At 33.3% G+C, this 25,321-nt stretch overlaps 1 protein-coding gene across 1 annotated transcript in view; it reads right to left on the minus strand.

The window, feature by feature from the left end:
* Window positions 1–25,321, minus strand: part of Glrb (glycine receptor beta) — a 90,983-nt gene that overhangs the window by 31,153 nt on the left and 34,509 nt on the right. The window contains exons 3-4 of the mRNA XM_058583887.1: window positions 17,344–17,450; window positions 15,652–15,719 (exon numbers count right to left, since the gene is read on the minus strand). Coding sequence (XP_058439870.1) covers window positions 15,652–15,719; window positions 17,344–17,450 — 175 coding nt within the window. The remainder of the gene's footprint in view (window positions 1–15,651; window positions 15,720–17,343; window positions 17,451–25,321) is intronic.

Raw genomic sequence — 25,321 nt, forward strand, 5'->3', positions numbered from 1 at the left:
CTAATAAGGTTCTGGTGCAAATTGAGTTATTAATATATACAGTCAGTTATTAATATATACAGTCAAATTCAGTATTGAAACATCATGCTCAGATCTTCTAACTTTAATTTTTTATCTATTAAAAAATTAAATTTTTATCTATTATATAAAAAATTATTTTTTTATCTATTATAAAAGAATTCAAGCCATAAATTATTTTAGTGCCTTCCTATTTTCTTTTATTCTTTCTTTTCTTTTTTGGAATTGAGGATTGAACCCACTTCTTTGTTGTTTGTTTGTTTGTTTATTTTTTAATTTGAGACAGGTTCTACCTAAGTTGATGAGGGTTTTGCTAAATTGCTGAGGCTGGTCTTGAACTTGCCATCCTCCTGTATTAACCTACAGAGTCACTGGGATTACAGGTATATGACACTGTCTGGTCCTTCCTTGTTTTTAGTTATCTAAAATCCATACAATACTATTCCTCCAAAGACTTTGTCATGATCAAAATGAATTAGATCATAAACTTCAAATCAAACCCCAAATAATTAAATAGGACAGAATAATAGATCATATTTTATTACACGATACAACCTAAAACATATCCACAGGACATAAATATGTGTGCTTTAAAATACAAATAAAAAGTAAGCGATGAGTAGTGAGTAACTCGAGAAAAATGTGGGAGCTTCTACTCTCACCAATAAAATCTTTATATCCAGATTCTATACAGCAGTTGGAGAAGGATAAGGCACTAAATAATAATATGCATTTACTGAACTACAGGTAGTGAAATAAGATTTGATCTACTGTTATCCTACAAGTCTAAACTAGATATTCATAAAAATTTCAACATACTGAGGTGATAGGTGGTAATTACACTGCTCTGATTGTATGTGTGTATTGAAATGTCACATTATATCCCATAAATATGTACCATTCATATGTTGATTAAAATAAATATTTTTTCAAAAACTCAACATAAAAGTTGATTTCTAAAAATCATATGCAGATAGTTCCGAAGTTAAGGATTATACAAACTGACATTGAACACATTCATACCCCTGAAAAAATAACATTTTTCTATCTCAATGAACACGAAATCAAGGAAGCCCTATAATACAGAAAATGAAAATGTACACCATATAGCCACATAAACTTTGTATCATAATGCACAAAATGCATAAAATTTGTAATGGCAGTTAATTGACAACTCCATATCCGATTACAGTTGTCACCTGTGCAAAATTTAACTCAAGCATTGTCCAAGATGAAGGGCTACTTCATGTGAAGAAGCTTCCAGCAGATACATTGTTGCTTTCTGGCAGAACTTTTTATCCATTCCATGCAGGCATGAATGGCTCTCCATTTAAGAAGGAATCCCTGAACCCCCAGTCAAATAGGCACGTAAAAATTTGATTTATACACTTATGATTTGTGTATTTTTTAACCATGTAGAAGTTATAACTTGATAAAAATGTAAATTAAAAATAATTAAATAAAAAAGAATATACTTTAGTTCAGTCATTTTCTAATAAAATATCAATTATACTACATTAGTGAAAGCACACATTTAAAAGCCACTTAAAATCATCTTGAGCATTCAACAGTATTCCATTTCAAATTTTTTTGCTAAAATCCTTGTAATGATCTGCAAAATTTATTGGTATTCTAAAATTTTATAGACAAAAAACTATATTATTACCTTCTCCAAATGCTATGTTTTATAATGTATATTGTCAGATGACTATATCTTTAAATTGATATGTTTAAGCATTCACAACAATATGATCAAACAATATCATGTGACTTTTTCAAGGATCAGTATAAGAAAAAGCTAGATGATGTTGTCTGTCTTTTATAAAATTGTTATTGAAGCTATAGTCCCATATCTTGGTCAATGACCCTTGTGTAAAAGCATACAAGATGAGTTCCTTTTTACATATTTATTTAATGTTTTCTTTGTTTATTCATCCCTTACAAACATGATTGTATAGATATTTACTAAGTGCTAAGCTTATTTAGTATAAGTGCTTTATAAAAATACACCTAATAATCAGAGTTTATTATGAAAACCTTCTCCTGATGCTCTTAAATGCTTCCTTTTACTGAAAAATAAAAGTTAAGTATCTCATGTTTTCTTTTCTTTTCTTTTTTTTTCCTGACAGGTAGGAAACTGCAAGTTATTCCTATTGACAACTTCACTAACAATTTCTTTCTCATATTTTGGTGTAACTGTCATTACTTGAGTCTTGCACATTTTGTTCAATTTCGTCATTTGTTTTATATGCCTTGAACACTTTCCAGAAATAGCAAACTATGAAAAATAAATACCATAATGATTCTTGATAAGAGTCAGCATTAGTTGGGTGTAGTTTCCAGACATCTCTGCCATTGTGGCTTCCAAAATAAGGAAAACTTACTTTAGCCTAATATTGGGTCTTTTTGTTTTACTAGAATATTATATTGATGTCCAGAAGTAGAAATATTAAGACCTCATTGGTATTCTTTAGACCAAAACAATTACTTCTCATAATATATGCTAGTTTGCTTATCAGTAATTAATTTTAAGGACATTACATCCATATTTTATAATAATATTCCAGATATCAGGCAGGAATTAAAATAATGTTCTGACTTAATTAACCACAGGCTATTTTGCATAATTAAAAAATAAGTCATTACAATATTTGGGTAGAGGTTCAGAAATTAATTCTGTGTTATACTGAATTATCCTTAAAAATTCCAAACACACTCACACATACATACACACAACATACATACTTTTGGTAGCACAATTCTATGGTCTACCTATTTCCCAAATGTTATAGTTAACTCATCTGAAATCATAGCAAAATTATTTTTCCTCTTAAAGAAAAATTATAGTAATTTTAGTAGTGTCTCTCTTGAAATCCTATCAATATTCTCACACAACTCAAAAATATATTTATATTATTTAGTATATTAAGTTCAAAGCATTGTAGACTTACTCGGTTTTCACTGATAAGATATATTAACAAAGCAAACTTCCTTCATGGAGAAATAGAGTAAAATATCTAACTGTATGTTCCATTTAATCATTAATTTTTTGTTTGTTTGTTTTGGTAGTAGGAACTGAACTCAGAGGCACTTGACCACTGAGCCACACCCCCATCCCTATTCTGTATTTTATTTAGAGACAGGGTCTCATTGAGTTAATGGCTTAGCACCTCACTTTTGCTGAGGCTAGGCTTTAAACTGGCGATCCTCCTGCCTCAGCCTCCCCAGCTGATGGGATCACAGGCATGCACCACCACTCCAGGCTCATTAGTTTAATTATTAATGCAGTTTAGATAATAATTGGTTTGGTTCACAAGTAAGAAAGTAATTGGTAAAGACAATAAAGGTAGTAAGAACAAATGACAGTTGTTAAGAGAATTAATGATTGCTTCAGGCACCAGGGGCCAAGGAAGGCTAGAGTATCAAAGTCTAGGAGGCTACTAAAGAGAAGCAGAATTTTGACAGATAGTGATTGTTTTTGTCAGCTTTTTGTTGCCGTGACCAAAAAACCTGACAAGAACAATTAGAGGAGGAAAAGTTTATTTGAGGGCTCATGGTTTCAGAGGTCTCAGTTCATAGATGGTTGACTCCATTCCTCAGGGCCCAAGGTGATGGGGAACATCATGGCAGAACAGTGTGGTGGAGGGAGGGGACTCAGCACTTCACACCAAGAAGCAGAAAGAGAGCTCTGCTCAAGTAGGACAAAATATGTACTAAAAGGCATGCCCCCAGGGACTCACTACTTCCAACAACACCTTATCTACTTTCAGTTACCACTCAGTTAATTCTATTAGGGATTAATTCACTGATTGGGTTAAGGTTCTCATCATTTAATCATTTCACCCTAAACCTTCTTGCATAGTCTCATGTATGAGCTTTTGCGGGAAACCTCATATCTAAACCATAATAGTAATATTATTAAATTAAATTAAAGAGTCAATAAATCATCCTTTCTTAAGCACTTTCATCAACAACACAAAGCAATCATTAAATGTTAAGCTACAAAAATGACGATCAGGATCATCCCTAAAAAGAAGGCTGAACAAGAAATAGAGGTTTGGGAGTGATTATTGGAAAGATTTAAAATCAAGACCAAGAAATATGCAAACATTTAAAACTCAACAATAAGAAAACCACCTGATTTTAAAAATGGCCAAAAGACCTGAACATACAGCTCATCAAAGAAGATATATACATGGCAAATAAGCATACGAAAAGGAGTCCAACATATGTCATCAGGGATATGGAAATTAAAACAACTATGTGATTCCACAACACACCTATTAGAATGGCCAAAATCTAGGACACTGATACCACCGAACCTTGTCAGGGACATGGAGGAACAGGACCTCTCATCAGTACTGACAAAAACTGCAAATTGGCATGGCCATTTGGGAGGACATATTAGTGGTTTATTATAAAACTAAAACTTCTCTTACCATAAGATCTAAGAGTCAAACTCTTTGGTATTTATCTGAAGAACTTGAAAACTTATATCAACATCAAAACTTGTGCATTAATATTTAGAGCAGATTTATTCATAATTATAAAACTTTGGAAGCAACCAAAATATACTTCAGTAGATGAATGGACGAATAAACTCTAAGACAGAGAGACAATGAGAATATTGCTAAAAAGAAAGGAACTCTCAAACCATGAAAAGATATGGAGAAAACACTAGTTTGTATTACAAAGTGAAAGAAGTAAATATGAAATAGCAATACACAGTATGTTTCCAAGTATATGACTCTTCTCAGAAAAGATCAAACCATAGAGAGACCAAAAAACTATTTTTGGTTGCTAGGATTTAAAGAGGAAGGAAGGATGAACTGATGAAGCACAGTTGATACTGTGTATGACACCATAATGGTGGATACATGTCACTATGACCTTTGGATGATTTTGATATGTCTGACTAGGTTCATGAGTTGTAACAAAAATACTGTTTTCCCATGGGAACCTAAACTGCTCTAAATCAGAAAGTCTATATGCATTTTGTTTATGGAACATTTTGTTTTCACTTTTTAAAAGGAGAGTTTATATTTTAGAATAGTTTTAGGTTCACAGCAAAACTGAGCAGAAAATTCACAAATTTCCCATATATACTTTGTCCCCAGTTACTCTATCCACATCCAACACCAGAAAGGCACATGGATTACAATGGAGGAAACATCTTGGCACTGTTATTACCCAAAGCTCACAACTTACTTCAGATTTCTTGGTTTTGTACATCCTATGGATTTTGACAAATATTTGATTATGATTAGTAGCTTATCAATCTTCTATAAGCCACCTAATTTTATAGAATTTAGTAAATAAAAAGTGAAAAGTCAAACAAAATAACACTATCCTGGAAAATCACATGGTCTTTAGATGGGCTTATTAGACAAGGTTTTATGTTTTAGATAATAATAAAAAGATAAATAGTAATATTTTTGATTATTCACAGTTTGGGAATATTTTTCCTGAATTTTTTTATTAGATTCTTGAGTATGTAAAATTAGACAGCTTATAGAAGATGGATAAGTTATATTACAAGGAAAACAAACAGAGATAGAGCTTATCCAAAATTGTTACACAGAGTAAAAGAGTAAGAATAAAAGGCAAGAAAAAAATAAAACAAATAAAGAAGCCTGAGGAGAGCAAGCCTTTGAAGAGCTGGTTGGGAGACTTATAATAATAAAATAAATAAATAACCTTGAGAATGTTATTTTACCAAACCAAAAATTCAAAAATTTGATGATATGGTCAACAGCAGCAAGTGCCACAGAAGGCCACGTACAAACTGAATGGTTTCCGATAGTTGAGGAAGCTACCAAAGAGTATAGCAAAAACATTTTTGGCTACAGTGACATATTCAAAGTAAGACTGCAGAGGATTAAGGAGTGAACAGAAGATGCTTTCCTTATAATAAGGCAGGAAAAACAATGACACAGAACATAGAGTTTTAATAAGGATTAAGTGACATGATATATGTATAGTACATGAAATGAACCTGGAGATATTAAGTACTAAACAAATGTTTTACCCTTTTAGGAGCTGTCCCTATGTCTCTGTTATTCCTTTATAGTAGTGAATAATATATTTTCTCTGATTCAAAAAAAATTCTTCAGCAGGGCGCAGTGGCACACACCTAAAATCCCAGCGGCTTAGGAGGCTGAGGCAGAAGGATTACATGTTCAAAGCCAGCCTCAGCAACTTACCTAGGCCCTAAGCAACTGAAGGAGACCCTGTCTCTAAATACAATATAAAAAAAGGGATTGGGGATGTGGCTCTATGGTTAAGTGCCCCTGGTTTCAATCCTCAGTATCAAAAGAAACAAACAAAATAAAATTCTTTATATGGTATAAATAATTCAGTTTGTTCTGGGCAGGGGACACTGACCTACAATTATCCTTAACAGTAATTTATTTATTTGCAACAACTGTCAACACAGTGCTAAAATACAATTTCAGTAGCATCTTCTGAACTCTCCTTCTTGCTTTAAAATGTACTATTATAAGCTCTGTACACTTCATAAATTTCAGGTCTCTTTTCCAACCCTTTTGAAATTAATTTTAATGGATAACTTTCAGAGTCATATTCCAATGAGCATCACCAAAAACTGGAGATCACCTGCTTCCTTGCCTTAATCATTGTATCATTCTTGGCTATGTTTTACTGTTTTATTTTTTTTATTTTATTTTTTTTTTTTAATTTTTTATTGTTGGTTGTTCAAAACACTACAAATTTCTTGACATATCATATTCCACACTTTGATTCAAGTGGGTTATGAACTCCCACCTTCACCCCATACACAGATTGCAGAATCACATCAGTTACACATCCATTGATTTACATATTGCCATACTAGTGTCTGTTGTGCTCCGCTGCCTTTCCCATCCTCCCCCCTCCCCCCTCCCCACCTCTCCCCTCCCCTCCCCTCCTCTCTCTCTACCCCCTCCACTGTATAACCCTGAGGGTCTCCTTCCATTTCCATGCATTTTCCCTTCTCTCTCCCTTTCCCTCCCACCTCTCATCCCTGCTTAATGTTAATCTTCTTCTCATGCTCTTCGTCCCTACTCTGATCTTAGTTACTCTCCTTATATCAAAGAAGACATTTGGCATTTGTTTGTTAGGGATTGGCTAGCTTCACTTAGCATAATCTGCTCTAATGCCATCCATTTCCCTGCAAATTCTATGATTTTGTCATTTTTTAATGCAGAGTAATACTCCATTGTGTATAAATGCCACATTTTTTTTAATCCATTCGTCTATTGAAGGGCATCTAGGTTGGTTCCACAGTCTTGCTATTGTGAATTGTGCTGCTATGAACATCGATGTAGCAGTGTCGCTGTAGCATGCTCTTTTTAGGTCTTTAGGGAATAGACCAAGAAGGGGAATAGCTGGGTCAAATGGTGGCTCCATTCCCAGTTTTCCAAGAAATCTCCATACTGCTTTCCAAATTGGCTGCACCAATCTGCAGTCCCACCAGCAATGTACAAGTGTACCCTTTTCCCCACATCCTCGCCAGCACTTGTTGTTGTTTGACTTCATAATGGCTGCCAATCTTACTGGAGTGAGATGGTATCTTAGGGTGGTTTTGATTTGCATTTCTCTGACAGCTAGAGATGGTGAGCATTTTTTCATGTACTTGTTGATTGACTGTATGTCCTCCTCTGAGAAGTGTCTGTTCAGGTCCTTGGCCCATTTGTTGATTGGGTTGTTTGTTCTCTTATTGTCTAATTTTTTGAGTTCTTTGTATACTCTGGATATTAGGGCTCTATCTGAAGTGTGAGGAGTAAAGATTTGTTCCCAGGATGTAGGCTCCCTATTTACCTCTCTTATTGTTTCTTTTGCTGAGAAAAAACTTTTTAGTTTGGGTAAGTCCCATTTGTTGATTCTAGTTATTAACTTTTGTGCTATGGGTGTCCTATTGAGGAATTTGGAGCCCGACCCCACCGAATGTAGATCGTAGCCAACTTTTTCTTCAGTATCCAACAGATCTTCCAAACAAAAGTTGGATACTGTTTTATTTTGAAAGAACTACAAAGATACTTTTCTATTACTTTTGTAGCTACAGACCATCATGTTTCAATACAAGTTACAGTAAGTTTACAGATCTTCTAAGACTGTGATAAAATTTCATAACTTAAATTAATATTTTGGGTTCAACATTCATTAAAAGGAAAAAGCTCATTAGTATGCTTTGGTTAATGTTTAATGAGAATTTCCAAATAATTGCTACTTATTGGCATTGTAAATGCTTTATATTAAGATAACTATCTTTGAAACATTTATTTTCATTTTCAATTATTCAATCACAATAATTATATCTCTGTTATTTATTTTTCAATGAACAAATTCCCCATCAGAAACAGACTGCTTTTTATCAGTGGGAAATTACTTAATTGTTTTTAAAGTGCTTGGTGACAAATACTATTCATCGTTCATTCCAAATGGCACACTATTAGTCATTATCTGGAAAATGGATGTTCTCCAAATTTTTCAGTATCAATTAACAACCAAATTAAATTCTTTCTTCAAGGCAATAATACATTTCATAACAAGACAGTAAAACTGGTTAGGTTACATTAATGGCATTTGACTACTAATAACTTTTTGTCTATATTTTGTAATGCAGTTAGGCTAGCTCTGCTGGATGTCATTTTTATCTAACTCTTACAATACAAAATCATCAACTCATTTTCTCTACTTTATGATAAAAAATTAGCATTTAAGAAAATAAAAGTGATGAGCATCTCACAGCATCTGGCAGCATTATAATTAGAGTTCTGTCAACTGAGCTATTACAAGCCTGATTTGAAAAGATTTAAAATTTAGACTTTAGTGAGGTTCGAAGTTTTACATAAGAATTAGAAGTTAACAAAAATGCCAGTAAAATCTCTTAAGTGATATTTTAGCGATTTTACTCAAAATACCACTTTTAAAGTTTTCAGTTAAATATGACTTAATATCACCTTACAAATATTCACATTTTTATATACCTACGCTTATAACTCATTTTTGTTAAGAATGTCTCAGGTAGTGCCAATATGCCACACTAGACTGTAAACACCCTGTGTGGAGGTGTTAGTTGTATTCCTGCTATGATAACAAAATACTTTAGACTGGGTCATTTATAAGTGAAATTATTTCTCACAGTTCTAAAGGCTGAGAAGTCCAAAGTCAACGTCTAGTGAAAGCTACTGTTCATAGATGGCACTTTCTGTATGTATCCTCACATGGTGAAAAGTGCAAACAAGTTCCCTCTAGCTTCTGAATTGAGGGCACTAATCCCGTTCACATGGCTCCTGATAATACTATTGCATGAAAGATTGGATTTCAAGATATGAAATTTGGAGGGACACAAAGAGACCATAGTAAGTAGTGACCTGATAGGACTGAGTGTGCAGAAAGTGCTCAGCATTCATGTAACAATATTTGAATGAAGAAAAGACTTTTGTGACATTTTAACAGGTTAGAAGTTTATCATCTTCAAACTATTAATTTCATTTTCACCTATCTATTGATAACAACTATTGTAAACAGTTAATAAAATAATTACTCAAAAGAAAAAATGCAATGTGCATTTCTCATCCTTCCTCATTAACTAACACAATACTCTAACTTAGGAAGTTTAGTTATCAATGCTCCTGGATAATAGAAGTAGGAGAAAAAAGATACAGATAAAAGTACCCATAAAAATTATGTTATTTTTCAATTTCAGATATACCAAAAAATAAAACTTTGATAAAGAGATAGGAATGCAGTATTTTTAACTACTCAAAACATCTATTCTTTCTTAATTTCTTAGAGAATTAACTTTAAGGAGAGGGCTTAGTAATCACTAAAGAAAAACTGATTAGTCTGACATTTCTATGTATGGAAACAGTTAGATACGATCACAAAACCCTGCTGCAGGACTAGGAAGAAGGTTATATATAATAGGACACCTATACAGGAGAATTTGGGATAAAAAATTATTAAATATTGCTCTCAGCATATATATTAGTTTCTGACTGCTGCTGTAACAAAATTACCAAAACCTTAGTGAATTAAAACACTACAAATTTATTATCTTATATTCTGTAGTTCAGAAGACCAAAATCCATTTCCTTGGGTTAAATTTAAGGTATCTTTGCACAGATCTGGTTCTTGCATAGGCTTTAAGTAAAGAATATATTTCCTGGCTCTTTTCATCTTCAAGAGAATTCTACTTGAATCCTTTGACCTGTGGTCCCCTCCTCACACCATTCCACCTTTATGATTCCTTCATCACAGCAACTGTTACTGCCTTGGATCTCCTTGTGTCTTTCTTATTAGGGCCTCTGTGATTACAAGTGGGCCCACTTGGATGAACCAGAATAATTTCCCCTGTTATTAATTGAATCACATCTGCCATGTCTCTTTGACTATGACAAACGCCATAGCCATAAGTTCTGGTGATTAGGACATGGACATTTTTGCAGGACCATTATTCAGCCTACCATAGGATATAATTCCTGAAGATTAATAATATGAATAAAATGAATATAAAGTCATTTTAAGTTTTATGATTTTATATCTGAGATGTATAATAAAATTTACTAGAAGAAATGTTTTAAAAACTGGGAAAATATGTCTAATATTCTATAGTAAATGAAACCATGCTAAAAATTCATAGCAAAAGGAACAAAATATAAAGAATAGTAAACTAAGACATGTTTTAAGGAAAAGATTTTAAATATATATACACAAAGAAACACTGTTTTGCAACAACAAAGATGAGCAATTGCAAAGAAGTTGAAATGAGCTCTTTAAACTGATCTCAAATATGATTTTTTTTCTTGACAAGCACAGCTGTGTTGCCCAAAATGAGTTGAAGTCTATTATTAAAACAAACAAAAAGTCATGCAGCGAAAAGGCACAGAAAGACTGGCAGGATCATGAATTGTAGTGCAATAATAATTCAATATAATTACAAAGCATGCCTAAACTAAAGAAAGAAAATGGATTGCATAAACAGCCTTTTATTTCTATGAAAGAGCTCTTATGTATTTCTGATGAGACAAAGTGCCTGTGTATAGATTATTACAATAAACCATAATGCCCAATTTTTCCCCATGAGTGCAATAGTTCATATTTTCATTTATGAAAATCCCACTGGCTCAAGTCAGTGTAGGAAATGAACAGAAAAATCAACAAATATTGTAAGCATAGAGCAGATGCCACCAAGAGTCTAACAAATCATTCTTCTCACAGTCTTGAATGCACCTACTTCATTTGTCACAGATAGCACCACAAAAGCTGATAAAATTAGAAGTTACTGTTCTAGTAACTTTGAGTTGTGATGTAACACTTATGTGATAATTTGGGTGACCCTACTATTAATGTCAGTAAATGTCACTTATAGTATTAATACTGATACCTTACAAAAAATGTATATAGTAGAATGTGAATGAACATACAGATATAAGAAATAGGAACTATAAAGCTACAGAATGAGACCATAAAACAGGCTGAAGGATGGCGTGATAGCACACACCTGTAATCCCAGAGGCTCAGGGGGCTGAGGCAGGAGGATTACAAGTTCAAAGTCAACTGCAGCAACTTAGCAAGACCCTAAGCAATTTAGTGAGACCATGTGTCAAAATCAAAAATCAAAAGGGCTGGGGGTCAGGATGTGACTCAGTGATTAAGTGCCCCTGGATTCAATCCCCAGTACCCCTGCCAAAAAAAAAATCAGGCTAAAGGAGCTTATAACCACAGAGATATGAAAGCACATAAATAATATGAATATGGATGTAGTGTTTCCTCCACTACACAAGTACAATTTGTGAATTGTGTGAGATTACTTTTAGTTTAGCCAATATTATTTGGCTTTCAAAACAAAAATAAGTAAGTGGGAAGGAATTTTTCCAAATGTAATTGGCTAAGATTTCTTGACCACAATGTCAATGCTGATTACCTTGAGTGCTTTGTTGTTTGATAATCAATTTTAAACACTGGAGAAAGGAGTTGCACCTCTCCCTTTGTAAATTGTTCCATGTCTGTCTGCTGCCTGACTAGTAGCAATTAAATGTTCTATCTACCCCCAGGCTCTGTGTTCTGCATTGTGCTTTCTGGAATAAGCATATAAGCAACTGCTTGTTGAGGTAACAAAGTCTGACTGGAGAGGAAAATGTTGTGAAAATATTGAAATTTCCAAAATGTTAGGATTTTCTTTATTTCAGATGATCCTTTTAAGGAAGAGTTCTAGGAGGCTATTAAGAAATAGAGCCACAAGTATACAATGAGACTACTGTTAAACCCATAAATAGTTTGGTTTATTTTCTTCAGCACTTTCTTTAAGGTTAGATTCTCTTGGGAAATATTGTAACAGTTGCAAATCCATAGGGTCACTATTACTGAATAGTTACAGTGCCAGGCAAAATACTATTGCTTTAAATTTGTAGTGTTTCCCCTTTGTTTAAGGTGTAACACAGCAGATATCCAACAGACCCAAGCACAGTTCTATCTGATAGAAACTCACATACTGTCCACCATTATTTTTCCATGAATGAATATTCTGTTCTTAGACAAATCTAATCCCTCTTTTTGAGGAACATTTTTTTTTACATTTTTGTTTTTGTACTTATTTTGTACTTATTTGTTTGCTTTTAAAGGCATCCTCTCATGATAATTTCTACCCATGAATGAATGTGTTTTTGAGCTGCTCTCTTGAGTCTTCACTGTTGATTCTGATCAGTGTAACAAGTCATGAAGAACAAGTTTTGTCTAGATCATTATTACCTTAGAAGACATTTTAATGCTATTTATATACCTGCAATTTGTGCCTTTCCTAACTATTAAGCAACAAGGCTGAATAAATCTACGGATTAAACCTATAAAATCTGACATCCTCACAAGATAAGTCTATGAAATTTTATAGAGGTATATGAAGTAAACATTACTGAAAGCAAAAATATAATAATTAGGATACAGCAAAATATTTAAGTCTATTTGATGACTATAGTTCTAATTCTAACATTTAGGCTGTGTCCACCAACATGAGGTGTAGAATAGACCAATTTTCATCCAGATTATCTGATCAAAAGAAAGAGTAAATAAATAATTTAACTCCTCTGGAGAAAGGTCTCCCTCCAAAATTTCCAAAATTAATACTCTATAGTAATGCTCAAAATTAATCTAGTGTTTAAATTTGTTCTGCAAATCCTTTTACTTAAAAAAGCCAAGAATAGAAATTATTCATTCATTTATTCATTCAATATTAGCTAATATAAGAAATTATTTATGTGTTCATTACCTATAGTCTACCATCTTCTATATTTTATGGAAAATGAAAAGTAGAATATATTACTTTTAACTTTAAGAGGTTTATAGTCCATTAGGGAATTAAAGTAATATATACAAAAAATATATACAGTATATAAAGTATCATATTTAAGTAAAAATAATTAGAGATGAAAGAGATGGATTAAAAATAGGTCAAAATGAGGAAAATAGCCATAATAGGATCTGATTAGAGGATAAGAGCTCACTGGAAATGGGACTAAATAATATGGGCAAAGCTTCCATGGTGAGAATCTGAACCCAGGAATATTTCTTTTTTCCCACAAGCTACTATATTGGGTCTGTACAGGAGAATAAGATTATTAGAAATGATGAAATATTTATTACAATCCTCAAACTGTAAAAAGTTCTTCCTTTTCTAATATCTGTTTTTCCAGGTGTATTCAACTCAGTACAGTCACATAATTGCTCATGGGACCTAGAGAAGTTTAGGTCCCTCATACTTAGAAGGTATTCCATATTTATAAAAGAATAAATACATTAATGACACATGTGGGGCTCTGACTCATGTGAATAAATTTAAACAAGAAAAATGATCCTGGCATTAGTTGCACCTCAGATATGATTCCAGAGGCAACCAAGGTAAACAGTGGGGATATTCCCAAGAAGACACAACATCTCTATAGTGGTGTTTGAGGTTGGTGTAAGTGGTGGCATGCAAGATGTACAGGGTTCAGAGAGGAGCATGGAAATCAAACAGATGTACTGATGCACTTAAAACTATGCCTTTAGGAAATGTTATCTCTTACTCTCACATAGAAATGTGTTTATACAGACAAAGCACGTTTTCAATTAACAAGTGCTATGTTAGTCTCCTCAATGATATATGGCAGTTATATCTTATTTCAGAGAAGTCTTCTAGTGATCAATAATGTAGATCTATATCGTTGAAATGAACAAAAAAGTCACTGGAGGTGAACTTTGGATTTGATCCCAAAATCTTCTTTTAAATAATTCTCTAAATGTATCTCCATACTATCCAAGAATAGCAATTCTTTGGGGACTTATATATGTGCTCCTACAAAATAAAAATTAAAAATAACATTCATATCACAATTAGATATACTGATGAGTATCATAAGTTAAATACAACATATAATCACTATGCTTCTACTAGGAATAAAGAAGTAAATATTTTAAATCATTCTTTCTCTTTCTCTAGTTCACAATACTCCTGGAAAGATTATACTGTACTCTAACCATTTTTTATTAGCCTTACTATCCAAACTGGTATGACTACTTAATGTATAAAATCTAATTATCTCAAACGATCAAACAAAAAAACCCTTGGGTCTTCCTTCTCTCACCTCAAGTATCATACCTGCACATCGTTATGTCAAAAAGGGAATAGATCTAATGTTCTAAAACCTTGAATGGCAATCCTTTTACTTAAAAAAGCTAAGAATAGAAATTATTCATTCATTTATTCATTCAATATTAGCTAATATAAGAAATTATATATGTATTCATTACCTATAGTCTAGCATCTTCTATATTTTATGGAAAATCAAAAGTAGAATATATTACTTTTAACTTTAAGAGGTTTATCATCCATTAGGGAATTAAAGGAATATATACAAAAAATAACAATACTTAGAATATCTTTTAAGAACTTAGAGGTAATTATATTATACAACATTCAGGAAACATAGAGGTCTTTGTCCCTAAAATATAAATCATCATGGGCAAAGGGCAGTCTCCCAAATCTTTCTTCTCTATTTTCTCCGAGAGGAGGTAGCCTAGTCACCATTTCTCACCCTTCATCTGTCTTTCCATTGCCTTTTTGCCTTGGTTCTCTATCTTTTCAGAGAGTTCTGGTACCTATTTTATGAAAATAAATTTTCCTCTTTGCTTCTCACAGTTCCCTGCTCCACACATCACTAAATTAGCATCTCAGAGTAAACAAAGTTTCTCCTCTGGAAACTGTAAGAAAAAACTGTGAATATGTAAAGCATTTTTGGAGGCTCACACATATAAACATATTAGAAAGAAAAAAAAACTGTTGCTCAAGAGTTTTTATTACATAAATCCTTTTCCCAAATGACAGCAAGTCATAGCTTTTCAGGGAGAATACATGAATTTTTGCAAAACTTTAAGTTTCAGTGCAACACTAAGGTTAAATTTGAATTGCAGAAGTTTATAGTCATTAGCTTAACAAAATGTGGGAATTCAGATATTTATACTAAGAACACATATTTTCCTTACAGTGACTCCTTATTTTTCAGTTATAATTGTAATTACACTAAAATTAATTGTACTTACTCTAAAAAATTGTACTTACTCTAAAATTTTGACAAAGATATTAAACTGTCATCTTACCATTGTTGTTTCTTGAATGGATCCAAAACTGTTAATAAAAATGTTCACTACCACATCAACAGGAATGCCTATGAATAAAAATTAAGAATATATTTAGTATTTATAAAAAAAAAAAACTTGATCAGAATCTTCCTGATATGGTATTTTTTCATCCACACTGAGATGCAAAATCTATGGTCTTACTATAATATGTTCACAACTATATTAAAATATTTTTCTAAGTAGGGATCATAATACAAATAAAAATGAGTTGTGTTTTATAATGTTTGATATTCAGAAATATTTCTCCTAATTTGCAAAACTCTAGAAAATATATTTAACTTTTAAAAAATGCTTCAATTGGCCTACTGCATTTAGCTCTATGAAAATGCAAATTATTCTTTTAAAAATCATTTTTAAAATAGTTCATTTTTTATTTTTCTAATTATTCCAGATTTTTAAATCAAATGGCATAATACTATTCAATAACTTTTACTTGTAATGACTATAGTTTAATTTTTAATTCATGAAAATGCAAAGTTAACAAGATGTGTAACAGAACCATTATAAAGATTTCTGACTGACCTGTTTGAAAATAATTTGAAAGTTCATGGAGTGAGAACTAAGGTATAATGTTGCAACTCTTTCTCTTTTTTTTCAAATCATTGTGACTGCTGTTTGGGCTATCAAAGAGAAAATGTGAATTTAGCCTTTTAGCCACATAACCACTGCCTGATGAAAACCAGGTGGGGAATCAATATATGGTGGACATGTGACAACCCAGACCATGGCGGTTGTTGAAAGTAACTGAATAGGTTCTGGTAATGAACAAACCCCCCTGTTTTTACAACATAGTTGTATAACTTCACTTGACTAGAAGCAGCTGCAGACCATTTTTCTGCAAAGGAGAAAAAAATATCAAGCCTTATAATGTTAATCTGATCTACATTAATACCTGTCCTTAACCAACAATAAGAATTATAGTTTTCCAGAGGAAATTTTTTTCCACATAGTTTTCCCTAATTCATCAAGAGGATTAAAGAAAAATGTTGGGGTGAGTATACAAATATACAATCTACTCATGACTTTTACTTATTGAAGTAGAGTTTTTGTTCTTGAAATGTGTAATAAATGATAATATTCTGTTGGAATAAAAATAATCTCTGTTGTAGAACATGTAGTCACTTTTATTCATAAAGTTAACATGTTTTAAAAACCATATGGCCATTTTTTCAGCAAAAAGAGATTTTTTTTAATCAATGTGAAACACTAACAAAAGTAAAAGAGAACTTACGTAAATATCAGAACTGCTCTTTTTTCTCTAAATGGGTAAATGATTGTTCTACAGATTATAACTTTTGTGTCTGTAAATGAAATCCAGAGCTGTATGCAACTTAAAAATTTTTAACCACTAAAGTTAAGAATACACAGAAAATCTTAGAAAATCCATTATTACTTAAAAAATCCATTATATGAATTAGCCTCTTCACGGTACATCATTTTTTATTTTCTTAAACTAAGAACCATATTAAACTCTTAAAATTGCTTATCATTGACTATGTCAGCATTAAATTGCTCTGAACTTAAAAGCATATTATAGTACAGTTATATGTCAATTTGAAATCATATTGTTTTGTATATCACAAAAATGTATTTTTAAACTTATAAAGAATGAAGAGTTTCTTTTTAGAGGCAGGCAGGCAGGCAACAAACCTTTGAAATTTGGTCTTATCCTAGGATCATAACTGACCAATAGTCTGTTCAAGATATTGCTAGTGGAATTGGCAGGTACCCTTGCGAGGTCCTCTGCTGATTGCTGACTATAAGAGAAAGAAAAGAAAATTTTATGAGTACGAAACAACAAGCAACAGAAATGGGTTGTTTTCAACGGGATAAAAGATTTGGCTTTTTTAAGACAAATTCACAGCTATGACAGGGCTTTTCCAAATACAAGTGAATGAGCAGTAGCAAATATTTTAAGAAGCCCAAGAGATATTTGTATATAAAATAAAAATAACAACAAAGTATTTTAGCACTTACTTTACTAAATGCTCAAAACACTGGTCTAAAAACTCCAAGTCACTTCTAATAATCAGATATCCTTACTTATCCTGAAACAACCCACAATCAAAATCTGGGAAAGCACAAAAGAGTCAACCCATTAAGTCAAAAAGAGCCAAGAACAGTTTTGAACAACACATATTATTAACTTTCTGCTTAAGCAAAGGAGAGTGGTCATTTTATGAGATATTATAGCTAGTGATGTAGCCTAAGAATTCATAAAAACAATCATGCCAACATTTATAGAGTGATATTTCTGAAGACACAGTGAATGTTCTGATTACTGAGTTAAATATAGTAGTCCAAGCCAGGCGTGGTGTCAAACACCTATAATCCCAGTGGCTCGGAAGGCTGAGACAAGAGGATCACAAGTTCAAAGCTAGCCTCAGCAACTTAGCAAGGCCCTGTCTCAAAAGACAAAATCAAAAGGGGTAGGGATTTGGCTCAGTGGTTTAGCAACCCTGGGTTAAATCCCTGGTGCCTCCCCCCACCACCACCAAAAAAAAAAAAAAAAAAAAGAATAAAAAGTACACACACACACACACACACGTGTGTGTATATATGTGGGGATAGTTAGGTCATGGGAGGAAAATGCTCTACAGAGCTATAAGACATAACTAGCTATTCATTTACTGAATGTATTATCATTAGCTTTTTATTAAAAAGAAAAAAAAACCTGCCATGTTTTCCTATTTTAACTTTTGCTATTTTAACTCTTTGAATAATGAGACATGACTAAATAGGTGGTTGCTTCAGAGAACTTATATAAAAGAGAAAGGCTTCCCTCAGAAGCCAAGGGAAATTTTTTTGGTTTTGTTTTTGGTTTGGTTTGTTTAACCACCAAAATGTTTTGTTGGATAATCAATTTCCACCCCCGCCCCCCCCCCAAAAAAAAACAAAACAAAATTTAAAAAGCTCATGACAATCACAAAGAAGATTAAAACTATTCTTAGAGTATCTAGCATTGCCTATATATATTTATAAGGCAAAAAGGTTTAATTTCATAAACTATGTTAATTTGTGTGAAGCAAACTTTGTTGCAACAGGCTTGGCTTTGTACTGAAATCAACTCTTTCCTATCAGGAAATTTTATTCTGACTTAATTATCATACAATTTTTGGATACGAGCAACCACTACAGGTGAAATATGACAGCACAAAGTTTATTTAAAAATCTAAAATGACTGTGAATTGATACAGACAACTCTTTCAAATAGAAATGACTCAGAGTGTAAAACATTAAATCAAAAATGAAAATAAATTAGTTAAAATCCCAAAGGTTTAGGAGCTTATGTAGATTTTTTAAAATTGCTTCCTATGTCCCTATCAGCTTCCACATCACAGCTTCAGGGATTTCAGCACTGGTAATGACATTTTCTATTTCATTGCAGGTGAAACTGTAACCTCCTTACAGCCCATTGTGATTCCTTCAAAAGATGGGAAGCTCTACAGAGAAGGAGAGTATGTGGTGAAACTGGATACTGGATGCAAACTGGTGTTTGAACCTATCACATTTTGAAGTTTTCTCATTCAAATGAGGAACCAGAATTGATTATGAAATGCACTTGTATTGGATCAATTAGCCTGCTATTGTGCCTCCTGATATAAAATCCTTTATATGTCTTCAAAGCAATGAAAAAACAACATAAATAATTAACACCAATTTTTGTAGAGTAGAACTTCCTAGCCTAATTTTTTTTTCTACCTATAAGCTATATCAAATTCAAATACCAGCCTTCTAATTCAGCAGCAAATTTCATCTTTCCTCCATGCATTGGTACAGAATTGATCCTTGTTCCCTGAATGTTAAGATTTATACTTTCCATCATGCTGCTCTAAACACGTTTTATTTATTTGTTTGTTTATTTATTTATTTATTTATTTATTTATTTATTTATTTATAGCAGGGATTAAACCAGGAGGGCTAAAATTCCCCAGCCCATTTTATGCATTTTTATTTTGAGACAAGGTCTCACTAAGTTACCCAGGCCTCTCTAAGTTGCTGAGGCTGACTTTGAACTCGCTATCCTCTTGCCTCAGCTTTCCAAGTCGCTGGGATTATAGGCACATACCACCAAAACTGTCCCCAATGTCCTTAAAATTGTTTTAAAACATCAATTTTCTAAAATTTTTCCTCAGTCATGCCACCTTATACCAATGAACACAAACTAATAAATATACCATTTGCAATTATTTTGTAACTTTTTTTCATATCTGTGTAAAGTACTAACTACAATGCAAACAGTATGGTTATTGAGGAACAGGTGACTCCCATACTTTTATGGTTCTCCATAGTTTTTGCTTAGTATTAAATACACAGTGGTTCAAGTACTTTACATCTTCCAACTTTTCCCAGTAAATTTCAGCATCATGGAGAGAAAGAAAGAAGCCAGATTGGTAGAGGAGAGAGCAGGAGTTAAGTAAATAAAATGAAAGAGTACATAGTATATGAAGAAACTGAGACACAGAAAGATTAAGGGATTTTTCTAAGATGGTAGAATAAGACTGGGGCTGTAATTCAGTGATAGAATACTTTGCGCAGCATACATGAGATCCTGGGTTCCCCAAGCATCATCAAAAGCAAAAGCAAAACAACACACAGATACACACACACACACACACACACACATACATATACAGAGAGAGAGAGAGAGAGAGAGAATAAATATTGGCTATTCTTAGTTAGGATTCTCATTCCAAGTAATGCTGACCTAAAGGAAATGAAATTAAATCTATCTTCTTATTAACATTTGTCAAAGGACAAAATTACAACAATTGAGTTTTAACATCTTAATTGATTTTATTTTCAACTATAGAATCAGACAACACTTCATTGCAAAATAAAATAATAACATAAATGTTCCAAAGAATTCATCAGAGACGATTTTCTTGGGTAGATAGGAAGAAAGTGGAAAAAATAAATAAATAAACAAGGTAAATTGTTCATTTCAGAGTTATTTTTCTCTACATGAGGGACAAAGGGTCAGAGTAATAGAAAAACAATTGATTAACAGCAGATTACTTCAAATTACTTTTTTTGTATAAGGATTAAGGCAAAAGGCATTTATTATTATGGCAACTGAAACCGACCTGTTTAGGAAATTGACAGTAATCTCTAATACTAATTTCTTGGGAAGGAAAATAAACCTCTAGTTTTGTCACAGAAGAGGTGTCTCTAAAGAAGGATCCCAGGGGTTCCCAGAAGAAGGGGAATTGGACTCAGGACCAGCAGGGGTTTTGGCATAAGTAAAGGCAAAGAAATTGAGCATGTGCCAATCAGGCCTAGACAGAGGTTTGCTTAGGAATGTGGAAGCACAAGCAAGGGAGAACATGTGCTATCTTAATAAGAAGCAGCAAACCTTGCCAGGTTGGTGTCACATGCCTATTGTCCAAGTGGCTTGGGAGACTGAGGCTGGAGGATCATGAGTCCAGAGACAGCCTTGGCAATTTAGCTGGGGACTTGGCTCAGTGATTAAACAACCCTGGGTTCAATCCTGGGTACCCATCCCCAACACTGCGCCTCAAAAAAAAAAAAAACCCAGCAACCTGTTGGTTTGGGGTTTTTTAGAGGAAGGGTTGGCTAGTGGCTGGACTAGAGGTTAAACTGGGGAGAGGTTAAGCAATTTCACGCCAGTTTTCCCCCTACTTGTCCACTGCCCTTCTGTTACTTTTGCAGACAAGAATAGGGGTCAAGGGTGCAGACCAAGGTCATAACCTGGGTTGATCAGGAGTTGTACTGTTTATGAGCACCTTCTTGCATTTCAGTGGTTCACAGATGTCTCCTGCATTTTAGTGACTCCTGGGCACTTCCTTTAAGAATCAGTATATCTTTTTTGTATCCCCAATTTCCTATCCCAGTTAGTTTGGCAATGTGGGACTTCATTGTGAGTGGCTCCATTCTGATTGTTACCCATTTTGTTGGAATGGGTAACAATCAAAATCAGAAGTTGGGTCCCAAGAAAAGGCCTCCAGTAATTTTTATTTGATGTCATCCAGAGAGATATTTAATTAGGGTTTATATATGTGCTTTGGGTTCTATTAGTGTTATGGTTTGGATGTGAGGTGTCCCCCAAAAGCTCACATGTGAGACAATGCAAGAAGGTTCAGAGGAGAAATAATCGGGTTGTAAAAGTCTTAATCCAAGTGATTTAATTCCCTGATAGGGATTAAGTGAGTTGTAACTGAAATGGCAGGGTACCACTAGAGGAGGAGAGAATTGGGGTGTGGCTTTGGGAATATATTTGTATCTGTTGAGTGGCGTCTCTCTCTTTCTCTGTTTTCTGATCATCCTAGGAGCTGCTTCTCTGTGCCACATTCTTCCACCATGATGTTCAGCCTCATTTCAAGCCCGGCGAAATGAAGCTGGCCCTCCAAGGACTAAGACCTCTGAAACCGTGTGCCCCTAAATAAACCTTTCCTCCTCTACAGTTTTCCTGGTCAGGTCTTTTTATTCACAGCAGCAAAGAAAGCTGACTAAAACAATTAGTCTTACTAATCATTTTTTTTTAAATCATTGGTACTGAGAATATGGATTGGCCTATTCTTCGAATGCTCAGCGTTATACTAGCCACTTCCAAATTTTATTTCTCCCTGTGGTTAAAAACAAATGTGTGTTTGTTAACAACAAAACTATGCCCCAGTTGACAAAATCTGTAGAAAATTAAACAAAAAAACCCAAGAGTATTTTTTTATCAAGTATCACACAGCCCCTTCTCTTCTATTCTTTATTTGTGTCGATTTGAATTTCCATGACTCTGCTGCAGGTAACCTGACATAAATATTTAATCAACTTTCATATTAGAAATTCAGAGACTTTAAAAGTTAAATGGAATTCCATGTAGTTTATATTCACAAGCATGAATTTTGGATTCTTTCCCACCTAAGGAAAAAAATAGAAATCACATCTTTTAGTTTATCAGTATTAAAATCACAATCATCTATCTCTACTGTTGAAAATGTTTAAGCATTAGATGAACATAGCTATGCCTGCAAATTACTATATATAAATGCCTTACAATTTCGAAAGTGATATCATCTAGGCAAAATGAGCAGGAAGGAGAAGAGTTAAATGACTTTGATTAGGTCACACACTTAATGCCTGGTCCATTATTAACATCTTCATATTCTGAATCTCAGTCCAATGCTTTATCCATTTGACTACATTATTATGTTTGATTTCAAGAAATCTAACAATTCTAATATATCATAAAGGATTTATTTCTTGAGAATATGATACTAATTTAAGAAAATAACTTACTCTACTAAGACAAAGTGATCAAATGAGTAGAGAAAATAATGTTTCATATCAAAAGCCTTTTTACAACCAGTCCGCTTTTGTTCACTTGCCTAAACTTCAACCAATGTCATTACTAATATGCAAAGTTATGCAAGGAATGTGTCAGGCTGTATAGCTGCATGATATAATGTTTTCCAGCACTGAGGGCAAAATCCAGAAATTTCTTTGTAAAGGGGGAAGGCTGAATTTTCCTTCAACTCTAGAATATTCTTATTTTTGCATGACCCTTTAGTGACTATTTCAAAACAAGTCTGTATGAGCATATTGTCTTAATCTTCTCCCTCAAACCAAAAGTCTAAGTCTAAAGGGATTGATTTTTTTTTCAGAGTTATAAATGCACCAACTGTGGTCACAGGAACTCTCAGACCTGAATGCAGTGTGTTATATGGCACTGTAAGTAAACTAGGGGTGGGGGCTCCTCTGGACATAAGTGAAAGTAACCACAAAGCCACAGACATAAGGGAAGAACAAGGTATGCAAAGCGTATAGGTAGTAGTATTTTCTTTCTGCTCTAAGGAAATGACTTTTTACCTCTTTTGTTAGGTGACAGACACATCTGAGAATCCAATGAAACCCATGTTTCCCTGAAAAAATGTACACAAGGTTTGCAATTCTTTGGGAGTCCTATATCTGTGGACTAATTTAAGATACCATTCTTCAAAGAAACAGATATAATCATTCATCTTCACATAGAAGAGATGCTAACTCTGTGGGAGGCCTTGGTAAATGCTAATTGTTCTTCCCAGACACCAGAAGATATAAGAAAACACAAAGGATCTTTGTTGGGTGAGCCTTTAGATGGTAGATGCCTTTCTGAATACCAAACTAAAGGAACTCACAAAGAAATCATATCAAAGAAAAAAAATACAACTGCAAATAGTGGCAACAATGACTTTATTATTCACTGTTTTTTTAAAAGCTGATATCCTATAAAGTTAGGGGAGAAGAGAATATTTTAAACAGGAAAGGTGGGGAGAGGTATTTTACAGTGACCTCTCACAATGATGGTAAGATGTCCAAGTGGGACACAAAGGTCAACTGACAGGATACTCAGTGGTCAAAGTCAGAATGATTTTGATGACAAAATAAAATAGTGCTGGATTATAATACAAAGTATAAAAAGAAATATATGAGTCCAAACTGGTAAACATAGATGAATAAATAAATAAATAAATGGGGAAAAATAGCACATCTCCCAGGCAGAATTCCAATAACTGGTATAGAACCTCTGCTTTCAAATTAGTGGAACAGAACACCCCACTCCTTAGTGTAGTGCTTCATTCCTACCAAATGGTTTGGGATGTAAAAGGAGACAGGAGAGTAACTTTACAATAGAGGAACTTGACAATCACTCTCGGAGCAGATGACCAAGAATAACATCAACAGTGACGTCATATTAAAAAAATGTTCCCTTTATAAGATGTAATGAGAATGGCATTTTAACTCATTCTGGTCTTCCTCCCTAAAGCATACGACCGTTTAATCATGAGAAAAATGCCAGGCTAACTGAAATTTAGGAATAGTCTATAAAGTTCCTGACCAGTACTCCTCACGGCTGGAAAGGACAAAAAAGAAACTGGATGACACTTTCTTATTTCAAAATCCATAGTCTTACCTGGAAGCAAGTGATCATATAGGAGTCATGTCTTGATAACGTGTATAGCTGAGGCTTATGAAAAAAAACCTGTCACAGGTCTGTTCATATCAACTTATTGGAAGTTCAGCATGACATTTACATCTACACAGAACAATTTTTAGACATACAGGTAGGTAGAGAGATAACCAGATAGACATTCAAAGAATTTAATACTTCATAAATATCAGTAATTATTTATGAATATAGATCATTGTGAGCTTATTATAGAGTATTTTATTTGCTTTGTATTTTCCTATCTATCCCATAACATGCCATCTCTTTTGACAGCTTTCATATTTATTTTCCATTCATTTTCATGGATTAAACTATGAATAGAAGGTCATGAATACAGACAGTAAGTGATAACTTTTATACCATTAGTTTAGTCTAAATTTATTTAAAAAGAATGTGTTTATGGTATGTGTATGTGTGTGACAAAGTCTGTTGGGTTCTTATGGGCCAAGAATCTTAATTAAGAACAGTTTTCCTCAGTGTTCATTTTATTTATCCCCCATTTGGGCTGAAGGAACTGTCATAGCCTGTGGAAACATTATCAAATATTTTATATCTCCAATTATACCATTACATCATTCATGGCTAAAATAAAAGTATTTTTCATTAAGTAGAAACATTTATTTGGAAAGATGCTAGATTTTGAACCAGCAATTTCCAAAGGCCATTGAAGGCTAACCTTGGTCA

This window comes from Marmota monax, unplaced genomic scaffold, assembly GCF_021218885.2.
Source record: "Marmota monax isolate L192 unplaced genomic scaffold, Marmota_monax_Labrador192_F-V1.1 WCK01_AAM20220418_F8-fsc00002, whole genome shotgun sequence".
In the NCBI taxonomy this organism is placed as follows: Eukaryota; Metazoa; Chordata; class Mammalia; order Rodentia; family Sciuridae; genus Marmota; species Marmota monax.